Source organism: Belonocnema kinseyi, chromosome 6, assembly GCF_010883055.1.
Source record: "Belonocnema kinseyi isolate 2016_QV_RU_SX_M_011 chromosome 6, B_treatae_v1, whole genome shotgun sequence".
Taxonomy (NCBI): Eukaryota; Metazoa; Arthropoda; class Insecta; order Hymenoptera; family Cynipidae; genus Belonocnema; species Belonocnema kinseyi.
In genome coordinates this window covers 75,271,570-75,293,649 of record NC_046662.1, presented here as the reverse complement: position 1 = coordinate 75,293,649, position 22,080 = coordinate 75,271,570, and the positions used below count along the sequence as shown (strand labels likewise).

Below are 22,080 nucleotides of genomic sequence, written 5' to 3'. Positions count from 1 at the left end.
CGCAGAGCGAGAAGACCTCGTTTTGAATTGAGTATCTTAGCATGACGTCATGGGAATCCATACAACTTTTTTGAGAAAACATGCTAAACGTAAAAGTAACTCCTAAATTTCAGAATGGTAATATTTTTCAAGTGTAGAATGTATTTTCTCAATCATGTTCGATTCTTTTGTCGATTGATGACCTTTCAGTGCCGTGAAATAAAATAAAACATAAAAAATGCAGGTTGATTGTATTTCGTGACACTGAAGGTCGTCAATCGACAAAAGAATGGAACATGACCGAAGAAATACATTCAGCACTTGGGAAATATTACTATTCAGACCTTTATAAATTACCTTTATGATTAGAATATTTTCTTCAAAAATTCGTGTGCAGTTGCAGACCCATGTAGTAACCTTCCTGATGGCTTACATTTTTACATATATCCTAGCATTCTACACTTGCAAAATATCAATATTCATACTTACTTTTATACGTTTAGTATATGTTTTACAAAAAGTTGTCTGCACTCCTTTGTCAAGTAGGGTGAGTGACCCAGTGAATGAACACTTAAGGAAAACACTGATTACAACTAGTCCATTTGACGTTATAATAATTGATTATTCTTACAAAACTTTTGAAAATAGATTCTTAAGAGTTCAAATTTCATAATCCGATAAATAAATTTTGTTTTTACCAAAAAGCTTTATAAAAAATAATTAAATAGTGCAAAATTAACGAAAACACCAGTGAATGAACACTGTGAGCCAATAAATGAACAGTAGAGCACCAGTGAATGAACACTATAATCACTACAAATTAGAATTAGGATTTAGGTATAAAATTACATGGGTAAATTACAAAATGAGCAATTAAATAATGTAAAATATTAGAAAGCGTTGCGAAATTTATTAAATATATTATTGCAATAAAAACCACAAGACATTTAGATATAAAGAAAGGAGGTAATACAAAAGTTGAACAAACAACTAGGTTAACTTTGCCTAATTTTTTATAGCAATATTTATTTTTAAAGCATTTCTATCAGTTCTTTTAACCTTACAAAAAATACAAATTTTCGTTTAAAAATAGATAACTCTTATCTAGTGACTACAATAGAAAACTGCGATTTTCAGTACACATAACATTTGTAATAGAGCACCTTACTATGTTGCTTTAGGTTAAATTAGCAAATACAATTATAAATCACAGTGTTGTAAAAATGGAAATTCTGTAAACATTTATAAATTTATATTTTCTAGTACGCAGTAGTACCTAGCACGAATTAATGTTTTTCATAGTTAAAAAACGTTTTCTAAATGCAAAAAAAAGCATTAAATTTCTAACCACAAAGTTGCCTTACCTTTAATTTAGTTCGTGCGTACTTTTTTGATGTTCTAACCAAAAAAATATACATTTAAACTATAAGTATTTATAGTTTATATTTATAGCTTCGATATTTATAGTCACATTAATTGAAACAAACTTATTTATATGTAACGAAACAACAGCCAGTTCTCCGTAACCTGCTGTTCATTCACTGGACCTGTGTGGTGACAGGTTTGCTCCAATAAATGAACACAGCGTTCCTTCACTGGAACACGGGCAATTTAAAGTTCCAGTAGGTGAACACTCATTTATTAATAAAAAAACGTACTTTTTGTGAAAAAACCCTGTGGAAAATTGAATAATAATAATAATATCTTACAACTATAACAGCACAGCTTTGATGCAGAAAAGGTAAAGGATTTTTTTGTAAAAGCAGTGTAAACAAGGAGTTGCTTAGACACGTACATTATAGTGGCCGATGACTTTCTTACCATCACTCACCATAATCGATGATGCTTCACATTTAAGAAATTTTTAAAATTATTCACAAGAATTTACTGCAATGAATTGTATATTAAACTCTTCAAAATTGCTTCAAGATTTCAAAAATATAGAAATTCATAAAGACATTAACTTTCAAAGGTTATATTTATATATATTTCGCATTAGTGTTCATTCACTGGTGACTGTTCTGCCACTGGATCACTCACCCTACTATGCTAACCTTCCAGATATCGCCACCTATCCCAGCATGACCGCGTTCACGACGTCATGCCACAAAAGTCACTATTCCGCGAAATATTTGAGTCGGTTTTTGATTCCATTGTATTGATTTTTTAGTTGGGAAGTTATTTTACGATAACAACAACACTTTAAAGATACTTGAAAAACACAAACATGCATGCAGGCTAACGGTCCGCGACTTTTTCAAATGCGCAAATGGGATCCGTCTGAAGCATAATATTGTCCCTTGAGCTGAGAAACTGCGTGGGCCAGTAGTTCTAGGAATTACTACACTGCGAGCTTCACCGGGGCAACCAATGAACGTCACTTGAAAAAAATAATCTAAAGGTCACGATAGAGTTGTGCGCCACTCCAACCTTGAAATGAAAGAATCCTTACGCCTCAAGGCCGCGGAAATAGGAGAGACTTCACTGTATTACTAAAGAGTTAAAATAATTTTAAAGGTTTTAGGATATTTTAAAAGATTTCGAGGAGCTTTTAATTGATTTAAATAATAAGAAGGTATTTCAAAGAACTTAAAAAATTTTATGATATTTTTCAACACTCCAAAGAATATTTCAAAGTTTCAACAAATTTCAAAGGAATTTCAAAAACTTGAAATCGTTTGAAATGACTTCAAAGGATTTTGACAATTTTAGCGTATTTTTAAATAGTTCAAAGCATTTTCAAGTGCTTTAAATAGTTTCAAAGGAATTTCAAAGAATTGGAAATATTTTGAGGAATTTTAAAGGATTCAGAAGATTATAAATATTTTAAAATAATTGTGGGTAATTAAACAATTCCAAGAAAGTTTCAATTTATTTCAATAATTTGAAGGGATTTTAAAGTATTTAAAATATTTTATGATATTTTAAAACATCCAAAGGCATTTCTAAAACATTAACCAAATTTTAAGGTATTTTCGAGGATTTTAATGATTTTAAGGGATTTGAAAACTTTTTATGCGGTTCCAAAGAAGGAATTTTATAATATTTCCGAAGGTTTTTAATTATTTTAAGGGATTTAAATAGTTTTCAAGGTATTTTAATAAATTTACCAAGATTTCAGAAAATATCTAATTTCATAGAAGTTCAAGGTATTTTACAATATTATCAAGAATCATAAAGAATGTATTTACAAGAAGTGAGGCATTTCGTGAGGTTTTAAAGATTTGAAGAAATTTTCAACGTTTTTTGCAATTAATTTTAATTAATTTTGAATACATCCCGAATTCTGATTAATCATTTATCCTGAATTCTTTTTAAATCGATCAATTCCACTCAATACAATTGATTTTTGTGAGCTTTTTATTGAATTCTTAGGTATTTCATTAAATTCTTTTGATTTCCCTTGATTTTTTTAAGCTCGTTTTAAATTTACTGAATTCAATGCATTTTTCATATTGTTTAATTGTCCTTAATTCATTTTAATTTTTTTTGCAATTGAACATGCATTTTTATGAATTTTATAGGATTTATCTCACTTTTCCTAAATATTGATTCAGTATTGTAAAAAATAAAGTTTCGGATTGGACCGATTCCTTCATTAGATTGTCTTATTTATTTTGCAGAAGTTAAAAATAAAATTTTAAATTATAAGAATGACATCTTAAGATGGAGATGGAGGCACATTCCACCATCCTTATAATTTTAATTTTTAACTTCTGAAGAATGTAATACGACAATCTGATGAGGGAATCGGTACGATCCCGAAACATTATTTTGTACAATACTGAATAAATAGTCTGGAAGAAGTCGAAGGAATAAGGTTTGTCCTTACAAATTCGAATTTTGTTGTTTCCTAGACGACATTAGAAGTTTAGAATTAATCTTGAATTGTTTTGCAGACTTATTCTACATTACAAATGTTACAAGATTAGCATTTTATCTTTAAATATCAGTGGTCAGAGTAATGAAAAAATAGGGAAAAATCGGGAAATTCTGAAAATAAAGTTTTGTCGTCGCCCTGTTCCCTTCTTTACAGGAAGATGAGGATTCCCAAGTTCGATTGGGAGAAGCCAACGGCGAAATCTAATTGCCAGATGGTATCTTTGGAATTAGAGGAAATAGCACACACGCGGAAATACATCATACATCATATCGATTCAACAAACCAAGGAAACCGGCAAACTGGCCAAGTGTCCCCAAGTTTGGGAACCTGAGTCGCAAGCGGACAGTGTTGGCCTCGTCCTGCCGCTTTCAATATGTCGGATGCCGAGTCTGGTACGTACGTGCCAACATAGTATTAAACTCAGATAGGCCTCTTACACTGATCTATTCGCAGAGTCACGAAGGTGGTGCGATAGTAACGTTTCGTGCGTGCTATCATATCGGATCGTTGCAATTTTCCGGTTGTCCGTCCAGGTTCAGTCCCAACCCCGTCCGGAATCCTTCATATTAAGGGTGCTCAAAATTTTCCATTTCCTTCTGCATTCGATATACGAAAGCATTTAAAACTTAACGAAATGAGACCACCGATTGTGAATTTTAATTTCGGTTCATAATTTTTTAAATGAAAGTTCATTACCTGAGTATTAATTTTCCAATGCAGAAATATGAAATATTTGCCGCAGGGCTTATAGAGTTTAGCGAATAACATTTTCAAACGATCGGTCTCTCAGGCAGTAACGTTTCGGTGTCATAGCTGGAAGGTTGCTTGTTCTATTCTCACTACCTGCACTTTTGTTATTTTTTCAGTTATTAAAACGTTTGCCAATATTTCTTTTCACTGTATCATGTTTTTCGTTTTTAAAATCTCGGTCATACTTTTAATTTTAAATGTAATTGGTAAAAATTATTTAAAAAATTAATAAAATTTATATAAAATACATTTTTTTGCAAAAAACATGATAAAGTTAAAAAAGTAAGTTATTATTTGCATAATTTTTGAAGATTGTTACTGCTTTGGAAAACTGATGCTCAGGTAATGAGCCTTCATAACAAAATTATGATTCGAGCTTAAAATTCACTATTGGTGGTTTCCCCTTGTAAATTAAAACCACATTTTCCGAATTATTAAAGGAAATTATTTTCGACAATTCAACGCTCAACATTTTTCTGCATCCCCATGGCTGCGAGTTGTAGTCACTTTTTTTAAATCACTTTTTAGTAACTTCTTAAATATTAAGTCACTATTGTCACTTTTCAAATTAAAATATCACCTTAGTCAATTCTTTAAAATTCGCCTTGATTTCTCATGGATTTTATCAGATTCTTATTCACTAATTTTGTTCAATATCATTTATCTAAACTCACTGGTTTTTTTTTTTTATTTTAAACATTTCGTTCTATTCCCTTAAATCATTTTTGATTAGTTTATATTTCTTACGAATTTGATTGAAATCTCTACAATACTTCTCAATTTATTTCAATTTAACTGAAATCAATGCAAATCTTCATTTAATTCCTTTGGATTTATTTGAAATTCACCCAGAATTCTTATTATTTAATACTTGATTCTTTTGAACTCTTTCTAATTCTTTTGAATTTGTTTAATTGAATCTGATTTTTTGTTAATTTACTTTAATTATTTTGAATTCACTTAATTCTACCCAATTGAGTGTTTTTTTATTTCATCCTAATGTCTTTTAAACTCTCCTTGAATTCTTCTGCATTTAATCAAATTCGTTTGAATTCCCTGGAATTTTTCTCAATTTATTGAAAATTTAATGTTTGTATATAATTGTTTAAAAATCTTTTTGTATCATTTTCAACTAACTTGATATTTTGTTTTTTATTTCGCTTTACATTTTTATGAATTTCGTGGAATTCAACCCAAATTCTTATTATTTTTCCTAAATTCTATTGAATTTTTTGGAATTCTCTTACATTTTGAGCATTCACCTTGCATTTTTTTAATTCTCTTAAATTCACTTAATTCTACTCAATTCAATGGATTTTTTTAGTTGCATTTTATTCACCCAAAACTCTTTTAAACTCACCTTGAATTCTTATACATTTTATTAAATTCTTTTGAATTCTTCTAAATTCACCTGAATTTTACTAAAATCAATGGAATATGTAGAATTTCATTAAGTTATTCTCATTGCACTTGAATTTTCTCGAGTTTTATTTAATCCATTTTTTAATTTTTTTTATTTATCCTGAATTCGTTCAAATTCACCTGTCATTCTTATAGATTTCATCGATTTCTGTTGGATTAAAGAGAACATTCGTCACATTATTAATGCATATTACTCTTTTAGTCAATTTTAGTTGCTTTTTTAATTAGAAATTAGTTACATTTGGTCACTTTTACGGTTTCAATAAGACATTTTTTTAAATTTCAGACTCTTGAATGTTTCATAGATCAGAGATAAATATTGTGAATTCACAAACTATTTCCTATAGAAGTTAGAATCACGCGAGAATTTCACTTCTTAAAAAAACCACTCACGTGATCTCATTACATTTAAATTTTGATTTCAATACTCTAGAGTTTAATAAAAGTTAATGATTTTCAAGAAAAACAGTGATAGGATTTAATTAAAGTCATGATTTAAAAATAATAAAAGCGATCCTTTTTTGATTCCCCATTTGCAAACTTTATGGTTCAGTAAACCGTGTTTGAAAGATGCATCCCCGTCACGCGAGAAAATTGCGCAATGATACTAATTCAACGACCATATGCTTTCTAATCATGTAAGAAGATAAATTTATTTCTCTGGTTAGATATAGTTTTGAAATTTATGATCCCACAAAAAAACACAATAAAGATATAATTTTCGCCTGGTATTTATAAAATTCGATATCTATTCGTAAAATATTTAGAACCTATATCATATTATTTGATACAATCAAATACTATCAAAAAATTTGAAAAATTCGATTTTGAATTTAATAGAAAGAAAGTATTGCAGATCAAATTAAAACATTTTTTTTTTCTATTAATATTCATTTCAACAAGTGAAAAAATAATTATTTCCGAGCAGATGATATATGAAGAAGATGTACGTTTTTATTACATAATTCTAAGTTTTTATATTTAATGGCTTAAAATATTAAAATAAAAATTTCATTTATATCGTCCTTTATAATACAATTAACTAAGCAAATAATTATCAGCGTCAAATTCTTATTTTATTGATTTTTTCATGCCCTTAGTTTGTACATAATATTTACAGAAGAGGGCTAGGATTTATTATTTATTTAAAAGATTTCAAGAGATTGTGAGACATTTAAACAAATTTTAACGGGGTTTCAAAGAATTTTTTAAATTTTATGAACATTTAAAAATATTTTATTGGATTTGAGAGTTTTTAAGATTTTTTAATGTTTCCAAAGAACTTCACAAAATGCCAAAGGATTTTTATCGGATTTCAATAGATGTAACAAATTTTTAAACATCCTTTAATATCTCTACAATTTTTAAAGAATTTTACAAGAATTAAGAGTTTTCGTAGGATTTCAAAGATTTACAGAGATTTTGAAATATTTCAGGTGATTTCACTGGATTTCAAAAATGCCATGCAATTTTAAAGAATTTCCGAAGATTTCAAATATTTCATATAAGATTTATAAGTTCCGAAAATTTTAATTAATTTTCCAGGATCTCAGAGGATTTCATAGGAATTCAGTTATTTCAAGGGCTTTCAACAAATATCAGATATTACGTAATTTAGCGGGATTATATAATATTTTTATGTATTTCAAAGAATTTTTTCTCACGATTTGAGGGATTTCGTAGAATTCCTAAGTATTTTCAAACATCAAAAATTTGGTGGGATACGTAAAACAATTTCAAGGAATTTTCAGTAGATTTCAATAATTTGTAGGGATTAAAAAAATATTAAAGATGTTATGGTTTTTTTTTTATAATTCCAAGAATTTGAAATATATTAGGATATTTTAAAAGATTCTTAGGAATTTTCAATTTAATTAAATAAATTTAAGGTATTTCAAAGGATTTAGACAATTTTAAATGTATTTTCAAAGATTCCAAGCAATTTTTAAAATATTTAAAAAATGTAAGGAATTATCATGCATTTTAATGATTTTAATTGATTAAAAATTTTCAGAATATTTCTAATAATTGCAAAGGATGTCCGGGCATTTAATTTATTTTAAGGTTTTAAGATTTCAAAGTTTGCATGGAATTGCACGGGTCTTATTTATCCTAACAATTCTTAACTTTGTCATATTTTTCCTTTGGACGTTAAATGTACAGATTAATTTTAATAAAACATTAATTCGTGTTTTATTTTGTTGTTTATTTATTAAAATTATATGTTTATAAATCATTTTAATGTTCTAAAACATTATAATTAAAGTAAAATATTACTTTATGTTTATTTCAAATAATTTCAAAATTAAAAAATAAGGCGAATATCGTTTATTGTCCGTTTTTCCACTAACTTAATTTGTCGCAAATAATGTTTATGTTTCCAAAGGATGAAGTAATTATGTACCAATTCTAACATTTAAAAAATATTTTTAGTCTTGTACGATCATTTTTGGACTTCTAAATCGGTTACTTCGATTTAAAAAAACACTTTAAATGTAGTTATTAAGTTTTCACGTCTTGAAGTACATTCAATAAGCTTTAATTATTAATCAATTTTAATGGAAAAAATAAACTGTTAAACCATTATATGACTGAAAAACTGTTTCTCTGCCGGATGACATAAAAACTGGGTAACATTTAAAAAGTGATTATATCTCTGAAACTATAAGTTGAAAGGAGAAAATACATTTATTTTCTAATTTTGCAATTAATTCTGAAAAATTACGTGTATTTAACAATTAGATCTTAGGCTTTTTTCTAAAGATATAACGGCATAAATTTGAAAAAGGCAGTCACGGAAACGGAATTTACTCATACTTAATTGTAATTAATTTTGCTTTTAAAAAATTAAAAAAGTATAATTAAAAAAATTATTTCTCCAAACATAAGCTTATAATATTCTAGGGACGCTATATTTTGTCAACTTTTTGATTTTCACCTATATCTACATTTGAGAGCCATTCCCAATTTCCCTGCAAATAAATTTCTTTATGGCTTTCAGTCAAAAGTTTTTGCCTCAGAATTGTTGTACGAGGTCTATCTGCACCAGATGTAATAGTGAATTCTGGTCAATATGGCTATGATAGTCCCTTCAAAGTAATCCCCTTTGAAACCCAGAACGTCGCATTCTGCTTCATTTCCCTTAACTCTTGAAATCGTTTTCCATTTAACGGATAATTAATTTGGAAAACAGTCCGGAAATTGCTGAATAAGCTTCAGTGTATGTTCAACAGCCGTGGAATGAATTTTGCAGCCACGTGGCTCATCCCCAAATCTTGGGTAAAAAGTTGCGAAACAATAGTTTTTGGAATCACCAGGTTTTCCTCTATTTCTTATTGTTAAACGACGCTTTCCGTTAATTAACACTCGCACTCGTTCCACATTTTGAAGTGTTTTGGCCTTTACGGGTGTACCAAAGCGAAGGTCAAGTTGCACTAAAATATGACCACCTTTAAATTGTCTAAACCACACTTTAAATAGCCTGGGATAACTCTTAAGGTCAACCTGTTGTTGTATAGAATATGATTAGAGTCAGGATATTCTTGTTCACAGAGAAGGTGGGGTTTCATTGACTCCTATGGTCTCGTATAAAGTTCAGGGTATAAGGAGTATTCGTTGAGCAAATCGTTTATGAATAAATAAATTGCACATTCATGACGCAAAACCTTGTCGCTATATTACACCTATATGTCAAAGTTGCGTATTGAAACTTCAAGTAATACAGCTTATGGTGCTAGAGTCATCGAACGACATTTATCGAGACTATGTTTTCGAATACAAAAATAGATGTTGAATTGTCCCTTTATAGACTTCTAGGAATCTTGCCAATTGACCTTAAGCAAGCATTACCTAAATACCTAACTCAATTTTTAATTTAGCGAATTAGTTTTCAATTTTGAAATAAATTTATCAAAATAATCAAAATAAATTTTCTTATGTTTCAATTTTTTAAAAATAAAAATGTATGTCTGAAAAGTCTGTTGAATCTAGAAAGTATTTTCTGTACATTAAGGAATAATCACGAAAGTTAATGGAGAAAAATAATTTGGGGATATCATTGGGCCGAAAATACGAAGAGTTTTAATTTCATTATAATTAATGGTCCGAAATCGCCCGTAAAATTTTTTCTCTGAAATAATATGCACGGGATTTTTTCTGCAATATAAAGAGAATATTCTCTATGTAGTTTAGGCATCTCGCACGAAAAAAAGTTCTTTTCATCGTCATTAACGAAAAAAGCGCTTTTTTTGTTTCAACGATTTATTCAGGGGTACTGACGAAATTTTAAATTTTCTAGAAATGGTTACGACGCCATTGCATATTATAGAAAAGTGTTTAAAAGCAAAATTAAACTGGAGAGATTTCTGCAAAAGATTAAAAAAGAACCTTACATGTCTAATAGGCGTCGAGTCATGATTCTTCAAAGAACCCCGATATAAGAAAAGAGGTTAAAAACCCCAATTTCTAATGTTTATATCTGTATTTTGGTACCTGTTAATTTGATGAAAAAATGTTCTTCAAGTTTATTTCGAGTAATTGTAAACAAAATAAAAAAACAATAACGTAACCTCAACAGGTCATATGTTATTGTCTCCCCAAAATTGACAGCTTTTAACCTACTTTTCAGGGCTAATTGCTCGTGTTGAATTTTTTTAAACTCCTATTTATGGGTAAAGCTACGTAAATGATGCTAGCACAAAAGTTCTATTGCAAAAATGTAGGCGTAAATCCAAACAAAAATTTTTCTAGTCTTCACAGGTAAAGAATTATGGCTTCATAATACACATTTTTTATAAATAAATAAAGGTAGAAGCTAATAATTACGATAGCTTTCAGTCTGGAAGATGTCGCAATTATTAGGTTCTGTCTATATTTATTTATAAATTAGAATTTTCCCAGGCGTAAAAAAGAGAAAAAAAATTCTTTTTATAAATCACATATTTTTGCGTAAAATTAAAATAAAATAACCTGTTTTAGTTTTTACAGGTCACGAGGTATGACCATGAAACGCGAGATGAAACATTGACCCTTTCCATTTGGAAGGCTCTGTATATCTACTGTAAAAAGTACTGTGGCCGTATTTGAACATTTTGGTGGTATATGCATCTGTAGTACAGATACACTGTTGTCTCATTTTTCGCTAAAAAACAATTGCTTAAATATTTTTTAAATAATAATCTTCAAACTATCAATTGTGTGCATATTTTAAGTATTCCCTTTGTGCAAATTACTTATAAAATATCTGTTATCGAAAGTGAATGAAAGAAAAATGATAACTAAACTGTTTTTACATTTTTCATCGTAGAGGTAACAATTATTGTTAATTATTGATATTAAAAGAATTCGTAAACAAATTAATTACGTAATCATGCAATGAATGAAAAACTAATTAAATAATTAACTAATTTATTGAATGATTGACTGATAAATTAGTAAGTGTGTAATCCGTCTCTTGATACTAAACGTATTTTATCAGTCAATCATTCAATCAATTAGTCAATTATTTAGTCTTTAATTTCAAAATACACCAAAAAGGAAGAAAAATTTGTTCATTTTTGTTTAAATTATATATTGGGACTAGGAAATTGGCTTCGAAATTTGCATAGTTTGCCGACGAAACAACATTTTTTGTTTTTTTAAGGTTTACATATAAAATTTTTCTGGAAATTAGTCCAAGAATTAAAATTTAATATTTTTAATTTTCCGTGATTTTACCGGATGATTTCGCTAGCTTGGGAAATTTTAATCTTTAAAAATGTACAGAAATTTGTTGCAAGAAGTTCCTAAGAGTATTCTCGAAATTTTCGGTGACCTTTGAAAGAGTTCAATGCGCTTTCTTAAAAACAAATTTTAATGCTAGGTAATTTCTCCAAATTTTTATTATCATATTTCCTAGGAATTTTCCAAAAATAATAAATAAAAATAATGTTACCTACTAAATTCTTACCTGAAGTTTAGAAATAAATTTTATTTGCTAAAAATGTTTCAGAAATTTTTATTTCTTACAAGCTTTCTTACAGTTTCAAAAAAATTGCTGGTGTTTTTGGAGACATGTTTATCCCTAATTGTTTGTCGAGAACCCGGGACATTACTTTAGATTTTTCCTTAAAATTCTCTGGATTTTTCCGACTCATTTATATTGATTAAGAGTAATAAAATAATAATGAAAAAAAATGTATTGATAAAATTGGAAATATTTTAATGAAATTGAAATTAATATTGTCAACTATTAAATTTCGTTTAAATCTGAGTTTCGTAGGTAAATTGAGTATCAAAAGAAAATAATCGTGAGTACTTGTGGCCACATAGCAGGACAGGAAATGAGGGATCTCTGGCCTATCACGGCGGCCACGCGAATTCTGAATTCAGGATTCTCGTGTGCGAACCTCGTCACGAACGACGTGACGTGAAAATTGGTCGTAACGTGATTCTCACTCTGGAGGTATTTTACGAACATATATATCATGTGCTAACTGAAGAACGTCTAGTCCTAGTTGAAAATCATCAGTCTCATTCGGAACCTCAACGAAGAGCAACCCTCCTTATAATTAAAAAAAATGACTCATGAGGGTCGCGATCCACTCGAACACACAAGTCTCTATCAAAGAGCCGGTCAGAATGATAAAAATCTTAACTCTAGAATTTCGAATTTTTTGTATGATTAATTTAGCTTTATACTCTATCTGATGACAATTTTCAAGAAAATTCTAAGCACTCTAAAGTTGTTTAATTTGACAATGTTTTAGTGTCCACCCTCTATCGTCTTTTCTGCATTATCATTAAAAATAAATCCAACTCCAACTTAATATTCGAAAATTCTGAAACTGATTGCAGACAGCGATGACAGCGACGCAGAGGGAGGTCTCGGGAATGTGAACAAGTTGGTGATGCGTCCCCCAGGACATAGTGGAAAAGCGAAAAAAGGGCACCTCTGCTTCGACGCCTCTTTCGAAACCGGAAACCTTGGTAGAGTGGACCTTGTTTCCGAATTTGAATACGACCTTTTCATCCGTCCTGATACCTGCTCTCCTCGTCTTAGACTCTGGTTTAATTTCACAGTGGACAATGCCAGATCAGATCAGAGAGTCATTTTCAACATAGTTAACATCTCTAAGAGCAAAAACTTATTTCGGAAGGGTATGACACCACTTGTAAAAAGCAGCAGCAGACCAAAATGGCAAAGAATTCCCAGCAGACAGGTCTTTTACTTCAAATCTGCTCAGCACCAGAATCATCATGTCCTTAGTTTTGCCTTCTCCTTTGATCGAGAGGATGAAGTATACCAGTTTTGTCTAACATATCCCTATTCCTATACTAGATACCTAGGCTACCTGGATAATTTGGCTTTAAAGTACTCCTGGGTAAGAAGGGAAAACTTGGCTTGTTCGATTCAAAAGAGAAAAGTGGAGTTAATCACAATTGCCTCAAATGAAAAGAGTGAGGAACATCCTAGAAAAGTTGTTGCTGTACTTGCAAGGGTTCATCCTGGCGAATCTCCGTCTTCCTTTGTCTGCCAAGGTCTCATGGATTTTTTGGTCAGCAATCATCCGATCGCCAAGGTCCTCAGGGAATATGTTGTTTTTAAAATTGTTCCGATGCTCAACCCTGATGGAGTCTTTCTTGGAAATTATAGGTGGGTTGGGTTCAAATCAATCTTCAAATTCTAGTTAATGGCTACTTGATTAGAACACTGGGAATATTGGAAAATTACCGCAAATTTTTTGTGATAATGAATTTATTTTCTAACTGAATTTTTAAATTCTTAGTTGTAGCAGAAAAAAACCTGATAAGTGAATTTAAATGTCACTTTATATCTTGGAAAATAATGTGAGAGAATAGTCAAAATACCCTTTAGAGATTAAAAAAAAACTGTTTACATTTACAGAATCGTTCTGAATTTTAAAGACAAATTTTAATGTTTAATTTTCTGAACTTTTGATCATTTATTCATCAGATCGGTAAATTTTGAATTACTTAGTTCGGAAATTTTATACATAATTTGAAAATTTACCATTTAGAATGTTTACTTTCAACCTGCCAGCGAGTCACTTTTTCACTTAAAAAGTTAAAAAATCATAAAATTGTATAATTTTGAAACCATGACCTTCATATAATAACAATAATATTAATAACATAACCCCAATACCAATAATATTAATGGTTGACATTTTTGAATTAATTCTTCTAAATTCAGTTATTGTAACTCACAAATAATGAAAAAAATATATTTTTAAAGATTGTGAAATTAAATTCATTAAAATGCTGTTTTTTCAAATTTAAACCTTTAAAAGTTGAAACATTTTTTCAAAGGAGCAAAAAAAACTGTTTAAAATAGAAAAACTTTAAATTGAATGAGTTGAAAAATTCACACGTTTTTTGAATAATATTTAATTTAATGCTTCTTATTTAAATAATTTCAAATTGTAGACGCTGTAAATGTAATAATTTCAGTTTCATACTTCGAAATTTGAACAGTTTTAAATTATCAGCTCTTAAAATTGAATAGTTTTTAATTGAATTGTTCAAAATTATACAATATAATTTCCAGTTGGATTAGAAAACCAGGGTGATCAAGGGAACGGGAAATATATTTCCCGCTCACGTGATCACCCTGGTTTTCTATAGGGAATTTTTCGAGGACGGAAAAAACTGGGAAATAACAGTAAATTTATTTTTTGACCGAGAATTTCACAAATTGTTGAAAACAGATCTAACTAGCGAATCACTTAAAATATCACAAATTTTATATCACATAATAATGATTTTCAAAACTGAACTGTATTTCGAGTGTTAAAAATTAAACAATAGTTGAATTCACAAGACGATTCTGAATATTAAAAATGGAACAATTTACAGATTTTAACGATAAAAAATGAACTTTTTTAATTCAAAAGCCTTGGTAATTAAATAAACTTAAACATCCGATTGAAACCTTATAAACTATTTTCAATTTGTAACAAATTTTGAATTGATAGTTTCATAATTAAACGCTTTTATTCAATTTCAAATCCTATTCAAATATTGATCTCTCTAAAATATTCCATTATTCACCTAGTCAATTTCAAATGTTTAAATTAAATTAAAAGGAATTTTTACAAAATATTTCGCAATGTTTGACTATTTATTTAAAATGAGAAATTATAAATGAAATATTCAAAACTATAGATTTTGAAATTTATTTGTTTAAAATAGAAGGCCTTAAATCGTTAAAATTTTAGAATGCTAAATTTAAACTTTGAGCGTTGCCATTTTAATTGTTCCGTTTAAAAAAGGTTTGAATTTCACAATTCCAATTTTAAAAAGCATTGAAGAAATTTTGGTATTGAATTTTTTTTCCGAATTGTAAGAGAAGTTTTTTTGTATTCTACAATTTTATTGTTCTGAAATCGGGCATATTTTATGTTCTTAACATTTTCATTGAGTTTGAAACGAGAGAATTAAATTTTTTAATTTAAATTGGAACATTGTTATTTTAAAATTTTTTTTTGCGTTAGAAGAGAAGAAAATTTTGCTCTTATTTTTATTTTTACTGAATTCAAGAGTTCAACTTTCAGTGCTTTAATTCGCAGTTTTGTGTCGAAAATTTGAAATTAAATTGTTCAGTTTTAAGAGTTTTCATTTTTTAATCTCAATGACAGTGAACAATTTTTGCGAACCGGAAAATGACCAGGAATTTTTTCCTTGATTAAAACCGTCACCCTGAAAATGTTTAGATTGGAAAATACAACATTTTTTGATTGAATTCTAATAGTTCAAAATTGTGCAACTCAAAAGTGGATGCCTTTAAAACAATTTCCCATTCCAAATTAGAAACGCTTCAAGTTTTACAATTTATAATTGAAACATTGGGTAAAATCTGTCTGGTTTTCAATTTAAACTGCTGAAAATTGTACCAGTTTCAATTGAAATTTAATTTCTTTATAATTGAACCATTTTGAACGATTCTTTCGCAGTATATCCAAAATTATTGTCCTCAATTTAAAACTTTGGAATTGTTTTCTATTTTGAAAATGTTCAATATTAAAAGCTTTAAATTTGTACAAAATTGAACGTTTGAGTTTGAAATTATCACATTATCGTTCATGGGAATGTAATAAAGTTGTCAAATGTATTCAATTTTGAACCTTTAATTTTAAACACATTATATTTCAAATTGTTTTAAATCATACTCGTTAATTTAAAGATTATTTTATGAATCAAATGAAAAATTTATGAATTGGAACCTATTAAGGATGCACAAATGAAAGATAGTTAATTTATTTTTAGATCCACCTTGATGGGTATGGATTTGAATAGATCCTGGAACAGAATTTCCGATTGGATTCATCCTACGCTAGCAGCTACAAGGTCTTTACTAGAAACTCTTGATAAGGATCAGAAAAATCCCTTGGATTGTGTCCTGGATCTGCATTCTCATACAAACGCTACTGGTGTTTTTGTTTATGGGAACACGTACGACGATGTTTACAGGTAAACATTTGATGGTTAAAAATTTCACTGTTGTTTTTCATAATTTTACCCTTTTGAAAAATTGACAAACATGTAACACACGGCTGCCAGCCTCTTAGGTACGAAAGACACATTGTTTTACCGAAACTACTTTCTCAACAAGCTGAAGATTACGAAGCTGGATATACAATGTACAATCAGGATTTGCATAAATCAGGAACTGCTCGTCGATACCTTTGTTCCATATTGAGTGAACATGTAAATTGTTATACTATTCTCGTCTCCATGTATGGATATTCTCGAAAGGGAATTCCGGGAATTTTACCTTACACGGAGGAAGGATGTATCCTTTTATTATGTTAAAGATCGCCTTAGAATCAATTGTGTTGAAAGGCAATGAAATTGCATATCATTATTATGAAATTACGAGGGGCTAACCACTTTGATTTTTTGTGTAAATTAGATTCAAATATTACAGATTACATATAAGCTTACAGAATATTACGTGGGATTACGCAAGATCACATAAGATTACACAAGATTACACAAGATTACATGATATTACATATGGGATTATATAAGATTACATTGGATTACATAATATTATATGGCATTTGAAAAGATTAAAAGAGATTTCTCAAGATTAAACGGGATTAAAATTGAGGAACGCAACTGAAAAAAAGATATCAAATCACTAATAAATTAAGGGACTGTGTCGTATACTCACCAAAATTTAAAGATTTAATTGCGGGACTAATGCAGAAATATAATTGATGTTTACAATTTTTTCTTGAGTTTGTTTTCCTGCCATAAATTAGGGATCTGAAAAAAAATTGTCTATGATTTTAAGAATTGAATTTACTCATGTATTTTGAAAATAAAACCATAATTTCGTATAAAAAATTAAAACTTACAACAATAATTATTTTAACAATATTTTTCGTAATTGAATTTTTTCTTACCGTCGCTTCTTACCAATTTTTAATAAATTATAACTTAAAAAAATAGTTCTGAAGATTTCATCCGCCGAAAAATTTTATTTAAAAGTTGGAAATAGCAGAGTTGAAGTGATATTCAATTGCAAAAAACATTGTGAAAATAAATGTTTTTTCTAAGTCTTAACGTTTTTATAAATTTAATTTTTTCATCGTAAGTAATATTATTTTAATTCTTAAAATCATCCAAAAAAATTTGTTTTCAGAGATATATTTTTGGGCGCAACTCTTACAGGATTGAACAAACAACTAAGTTTATTTTTTTTTGAATTTGAGGATAGTGAAAATATAGTTGTATATTTTTAAATATTATTTTTCCTCCTAAAATACAAATATAATTAAACACTGAATATCATTACTTCAGGAAAGGTTTTTGAAATATGTTACAACTTTTCTGCTAGAAAACGAGGCATTGCTGTTTGGCCGTGAAACCGGAAGTGTGACGTGTCAAGATCCCAAAGTAGTTTTCATAAGGCTTCCCATATCTTTTATAATATTTTGTTCTCTCTACAGCATTTAGAAAATATATTATCCAAAATTTATGCAACGATCCTATTAATTTGATAATTGCACAGTGAAGCAGAATAAAAGAAATATATTCCAAAGAAGGTTACAAGATATTACAAGGGATTTCACAAGATTACATGGGATTGCGTAGCAGAATGTACATCATATTACAACAGTCGTTAAACTCTCATTACATTATTGGATTAAATACTTATTTAAAGTGTTTTCCTCCTTCTAAAATGAACTGTCGCTCTGAGCATAAATTACAGAAAGCTTCTAAACTTGTTTTGCATGGATGTAAGCTTTACATCAAAGCGTTACCTTAGAGAAACCTCGCTGTACCTGTAGGTCTTCCGATCTAGTTGGCCTAATTAGACACTCTTGTTAAAGTGGCCTTTCTCATGCAGGTGGAAAAGGTGTTTAAAAATATTCAGGATGGTCGTAGGTCAGAAAAAACATGGAACAATAATAACTGTAAAGGATAATAAATTTGAAATTCTGAATTTGAAACTGTTTTATTTCAATTATAAAATATTCATTTTAAAAAATTTTAAAAGATCAGTATTCTGGTTTTTGAATATTAATGGTCAAAGAAAAATTAGGCAATTTCAAAATTAAGTTTTGCGGGCACCCTGATATAATATTTTTTTCTAGTAATTTATTTGCCTTGTTTTTCTATTTCTCTATTTTTTTGTAGTTGCTTTCTCCTGATAATTATATTTTTATTTAGAAATGTAATTATTTGATTGTAAACTCAACAATTTTAGTTAAAAAGTCCTTTTTGGTTGAAAATTACGCTTCTTGGGTTGAATTTTACTATTATTTTTCATTTTAAATAAAAATTTGTACTGGTTTAAATATATAATATTACATTATTCATTAAAAACTCATATTTTTTTGTTGATAAATGAGCTACTTTCTTGAAAGTTGAACTAATTTGTTAAAAAATCATTTTTTTAAGATTCATCTTTTTTTTTTTAATTCCTTTGTTTTATTGAAAATGATTTTTTCTAACTACAAATTTAATCTTTTGAAATAGAAAATTCAACTGCTTCGATAAAATTTGAGTAACTTTGTTTAAAATGTATTTTTTGGTTGAAATTTCATCTCTTTGGTTGAAAATTTAACTATTTTGTTGAAAATAAATTGTTTTTTGGCTTAAAAGTTGAACAATTTGTATAACTTTTTTTTTCTTGACTGGAAAATCTTTATTTGTTGAAAATTCGTCTTTTTGGTTGAAAAATCCATAATTTTAGTCATAACCCAGTGGGCACAAAATTCGGCGATGTCTTTACGACGTCGTTACGACATCTTTACAACAACTTTACGACATCCTATGTCCATGTCGTTAAGGTGTATTTACGATATCGTAAATAAGTCGTATGATCTTACGACGTCTTTACGATATCGCAAAGACCCCGAAACGACGTAGACATAGGATGTCGTAAAGATGTCGTAAAGATGTCGTAAAAATGTCGTAAGAATATCGTAAAGACTTTGCCAAATTTTGTGCCCACTGGGAATTTCATCTCCTTGGTTGAAAATTGGACTACTTTGTTAAAAATTCGCTTGTTTTTTAAATTGGAAAATTGTTATCAACTACAAAAATGAACCTTTCCATTTTTGGTTGAAAATTAAACTTTTTTATTTAAAAATTCATGTTGTATATCAAAAATTAGTCTTTTTTGGTAGAAAATTATTCATCTTGGTAAAATTTGTCTTTGTGTCTATTTTGCTTTAAGGTTCAACTATTTGTCTATAAATTCAACTGTTTAGCGAAAGATTTTTTTTTTTAATTCAGCAATTTGGTTTGTTATTATTATTAAGATTATTATTATGAATTTGGTCTTTAAATATTAATGGCCAGCGAAAATAAAAAATTCATCAGGGAATTTCGAAAATTAAGTTTTGCGTTCACCCTGAATATCAGAATGATCTAAAAATAAATTAAAGTGAATTGAATTGAATGAGATAAAAACTCGAAAGTCATTGATTAAGAAAATAGAATTTGAATTCGATGAATTTTGTACTATATTGGTTTGTACGAGAATAGATTCTTTAATTAACTTTGGACCTCTATCAGAACTTTTTGCAGGGTTTTTCGCATATAAATATATTTTTTGTAATTTGCCATCTGCTTCTGGATTTATACGTGGGCAGTAGGGATAATTGGAGAGCCTGTATATGACCTTAACCAGAAATTTAAATAGATTACAGGGTGGGTAGAAATTTGGCTCGTGTATTTCTAGAATATTACAAGCTCACTGGACTAATTCCCTCGAGTCTTCCGGATAAACCCTCGGCGAAACGAGGACGCCAATCTCGTCAAAGATACCGTGTTCCTCGAGAACCTCGTCCCAGGACAGCCAGGACTCCAGCTCCTCTCCATCTCGCCAGTATGCACGAGTAAATATTGTTTTTCAATTATTACTATCCATTTTTTACAGGAAATGAAAGCGACCCTTGATCATTTTCAAATAAATTTAACCTGGTAGGCTCTCCAGTGACAAACCTCAGATCCACGCCACTACTGGCACTTTTTTACACTGTTTTTTTAACGGCGCAATTATTTGGCTACTATTTTTAAATAATGACATAAGTGCAACTATTTTCTGAAATGTCTCGCTAATGCAATTTTTTAAATTTGCCTGTAAAGATATTTTAAGACTTTTTCGCTAGCTTGGCTAAAATAACGTATGTGCCATCTCAAAAATCAAAGATTCGACATCTTTTAAAGGATTTTAAAGATTTAAAAAATTTTCAAATAATTTCGACTGATTTCTAACATTTCCACGAGATTTTAACAAATTCCAAGGGTCTATTTTAAATGTTTCTACGGGATTTTAGAAAACTTCAAATGTTTCAAGGAATTTAAAACAAGATTCATTAGATTACAGATAATTTTTCAGAATTTTAAGAGATATTTCGAGTTTCTCCACATTTTACGGGATTTCAAAGTCTTTCAAGGGTTTTTCTAGGGATTTTACTGCCTACGCGATTTTATAGGAAATAATGTTTATAGAAATTTCAATGTATTGGAAATGATTTAGAAGATTTTAGGGTATTTTAAAAGATTCCAAACAAATAAACAGATATTTCAAAAGTATCAATGGACTTCAAAGATTAAAACATTTTTTAAGGCATTTTAAAATATTTTAAAGAATTCAAGATGGACGAAGTATCCAAATATTTCTCCAAATTTTAAACATTTTAAATAATATTGTGTATTTTAAAACATTCCGAGGAGTTTCACGAGATTTAAAAAAATGTAGTATTATAGAAAATTTGAAGAGATTTAACTAAAGAATTTCTAAGGATTTCGTTAGCTTACAGAACATTAAAAATAGTTCAAGCAATTTGTTCGGTATTTACAAAATTTCAAGGAACTTGAAGGAATTTTACAGTATCTGAAGAATTCACAGAATTTCCGAAAAATAAAAGCTCCATAAGATTATAGGATATTTCAAAAATTTTCAAGAGATTCAACAAAATTAGAGAGTTTTTCAAGGATTTCAGAAAATTGCAAAGCTTTTAGGGTATTTGAAAAGATTTCAACAGATTTCTAGGGGCTTCATCAGATTTAATGGGATTCTAGAGGTTTTCAAATATTTCATGTTTTTTTGATGATATTTGAACGATATTAAATATTTTTAGATGTTTTGCGGAAGTTTACTCGATTTTTGTGGTATAACTATGGATTTCTCAATATTTGAAGAATTTTATCGATTTAAAATAATCTAAATGTATTTTTAAGAATTTAGAGTATTTCGAATGATTCCAACATTTTTACGGACTTTCAAAGAATTTCATAAGATTTTAAACAATTCAAAGGAATTAAAAAAGTTAAGGCTGGTGACCTCAGCATGAAAACAAAAACATAAACCCAAGACGACTCTCTCGGCTCCAGTTCTACCTCTCCACTCTCCCAACCATCCCCTATTAACTGAAGTTTTTGGTGGGACTGACGTTAGAACTACAATCTCCACCATGTGTCGATTTGATACTTAACTTTGACATGATTTCGACTCAGAAAATAAACTTATTGCATAAAGGTGTTAGTTGGGCGTATAATCTAAACAATGAATAATACAAACT

The 22,080-nt window shown here is 29.0% G+C and overlaps 1 protein-coding gene across 2 annotated transcripts in view; it reads left to right on the top strand.

Annotated features, from left to right (window-relative positions):
• Positions 1-4,158: 4,158 nt before the first annotated feature.
• LOC117174085 (cytosolic carboxypeptidase 6) overlaps positions 4,159-22,080 on the top strand; it is a 25,250-nt gene continuing 7,328 nt past the window's right edge. Inside the window, exons 1-6 of one of the 2 annotated variants that reach the window (XM_033362768.1) lie at positions 10,676-10,792; positions 11,012-11,130; positions 12,869-13,667; positions 16,301-16,504; positions 16,603-16,826; positions 20,196-20,391. In XM_033362768.1, the coding sequence (XP_033218659.1) occupies positions 12,922-13,667; positions 16,301-16,504; positions 16,603-16,826; positions 20,196-20,391 (1,370 nt within the window). In that variant the 5' untranslated portion in view covers positions 10,676-10,792; positions 11,012-11,130; positions 12,869-12,921. Of the gene's footprint in view, positions 4,255-10,675; positions 10,793-11,011; positions 11,131-12,868; positions 13,668-16,300; positions 16,505-16,602; positions 16,827-20,195; positions 20,392-22,080 lie in introns of those variants that run through there. The other variant, XM_033362767.1, reaches the window with a different exon arrangement.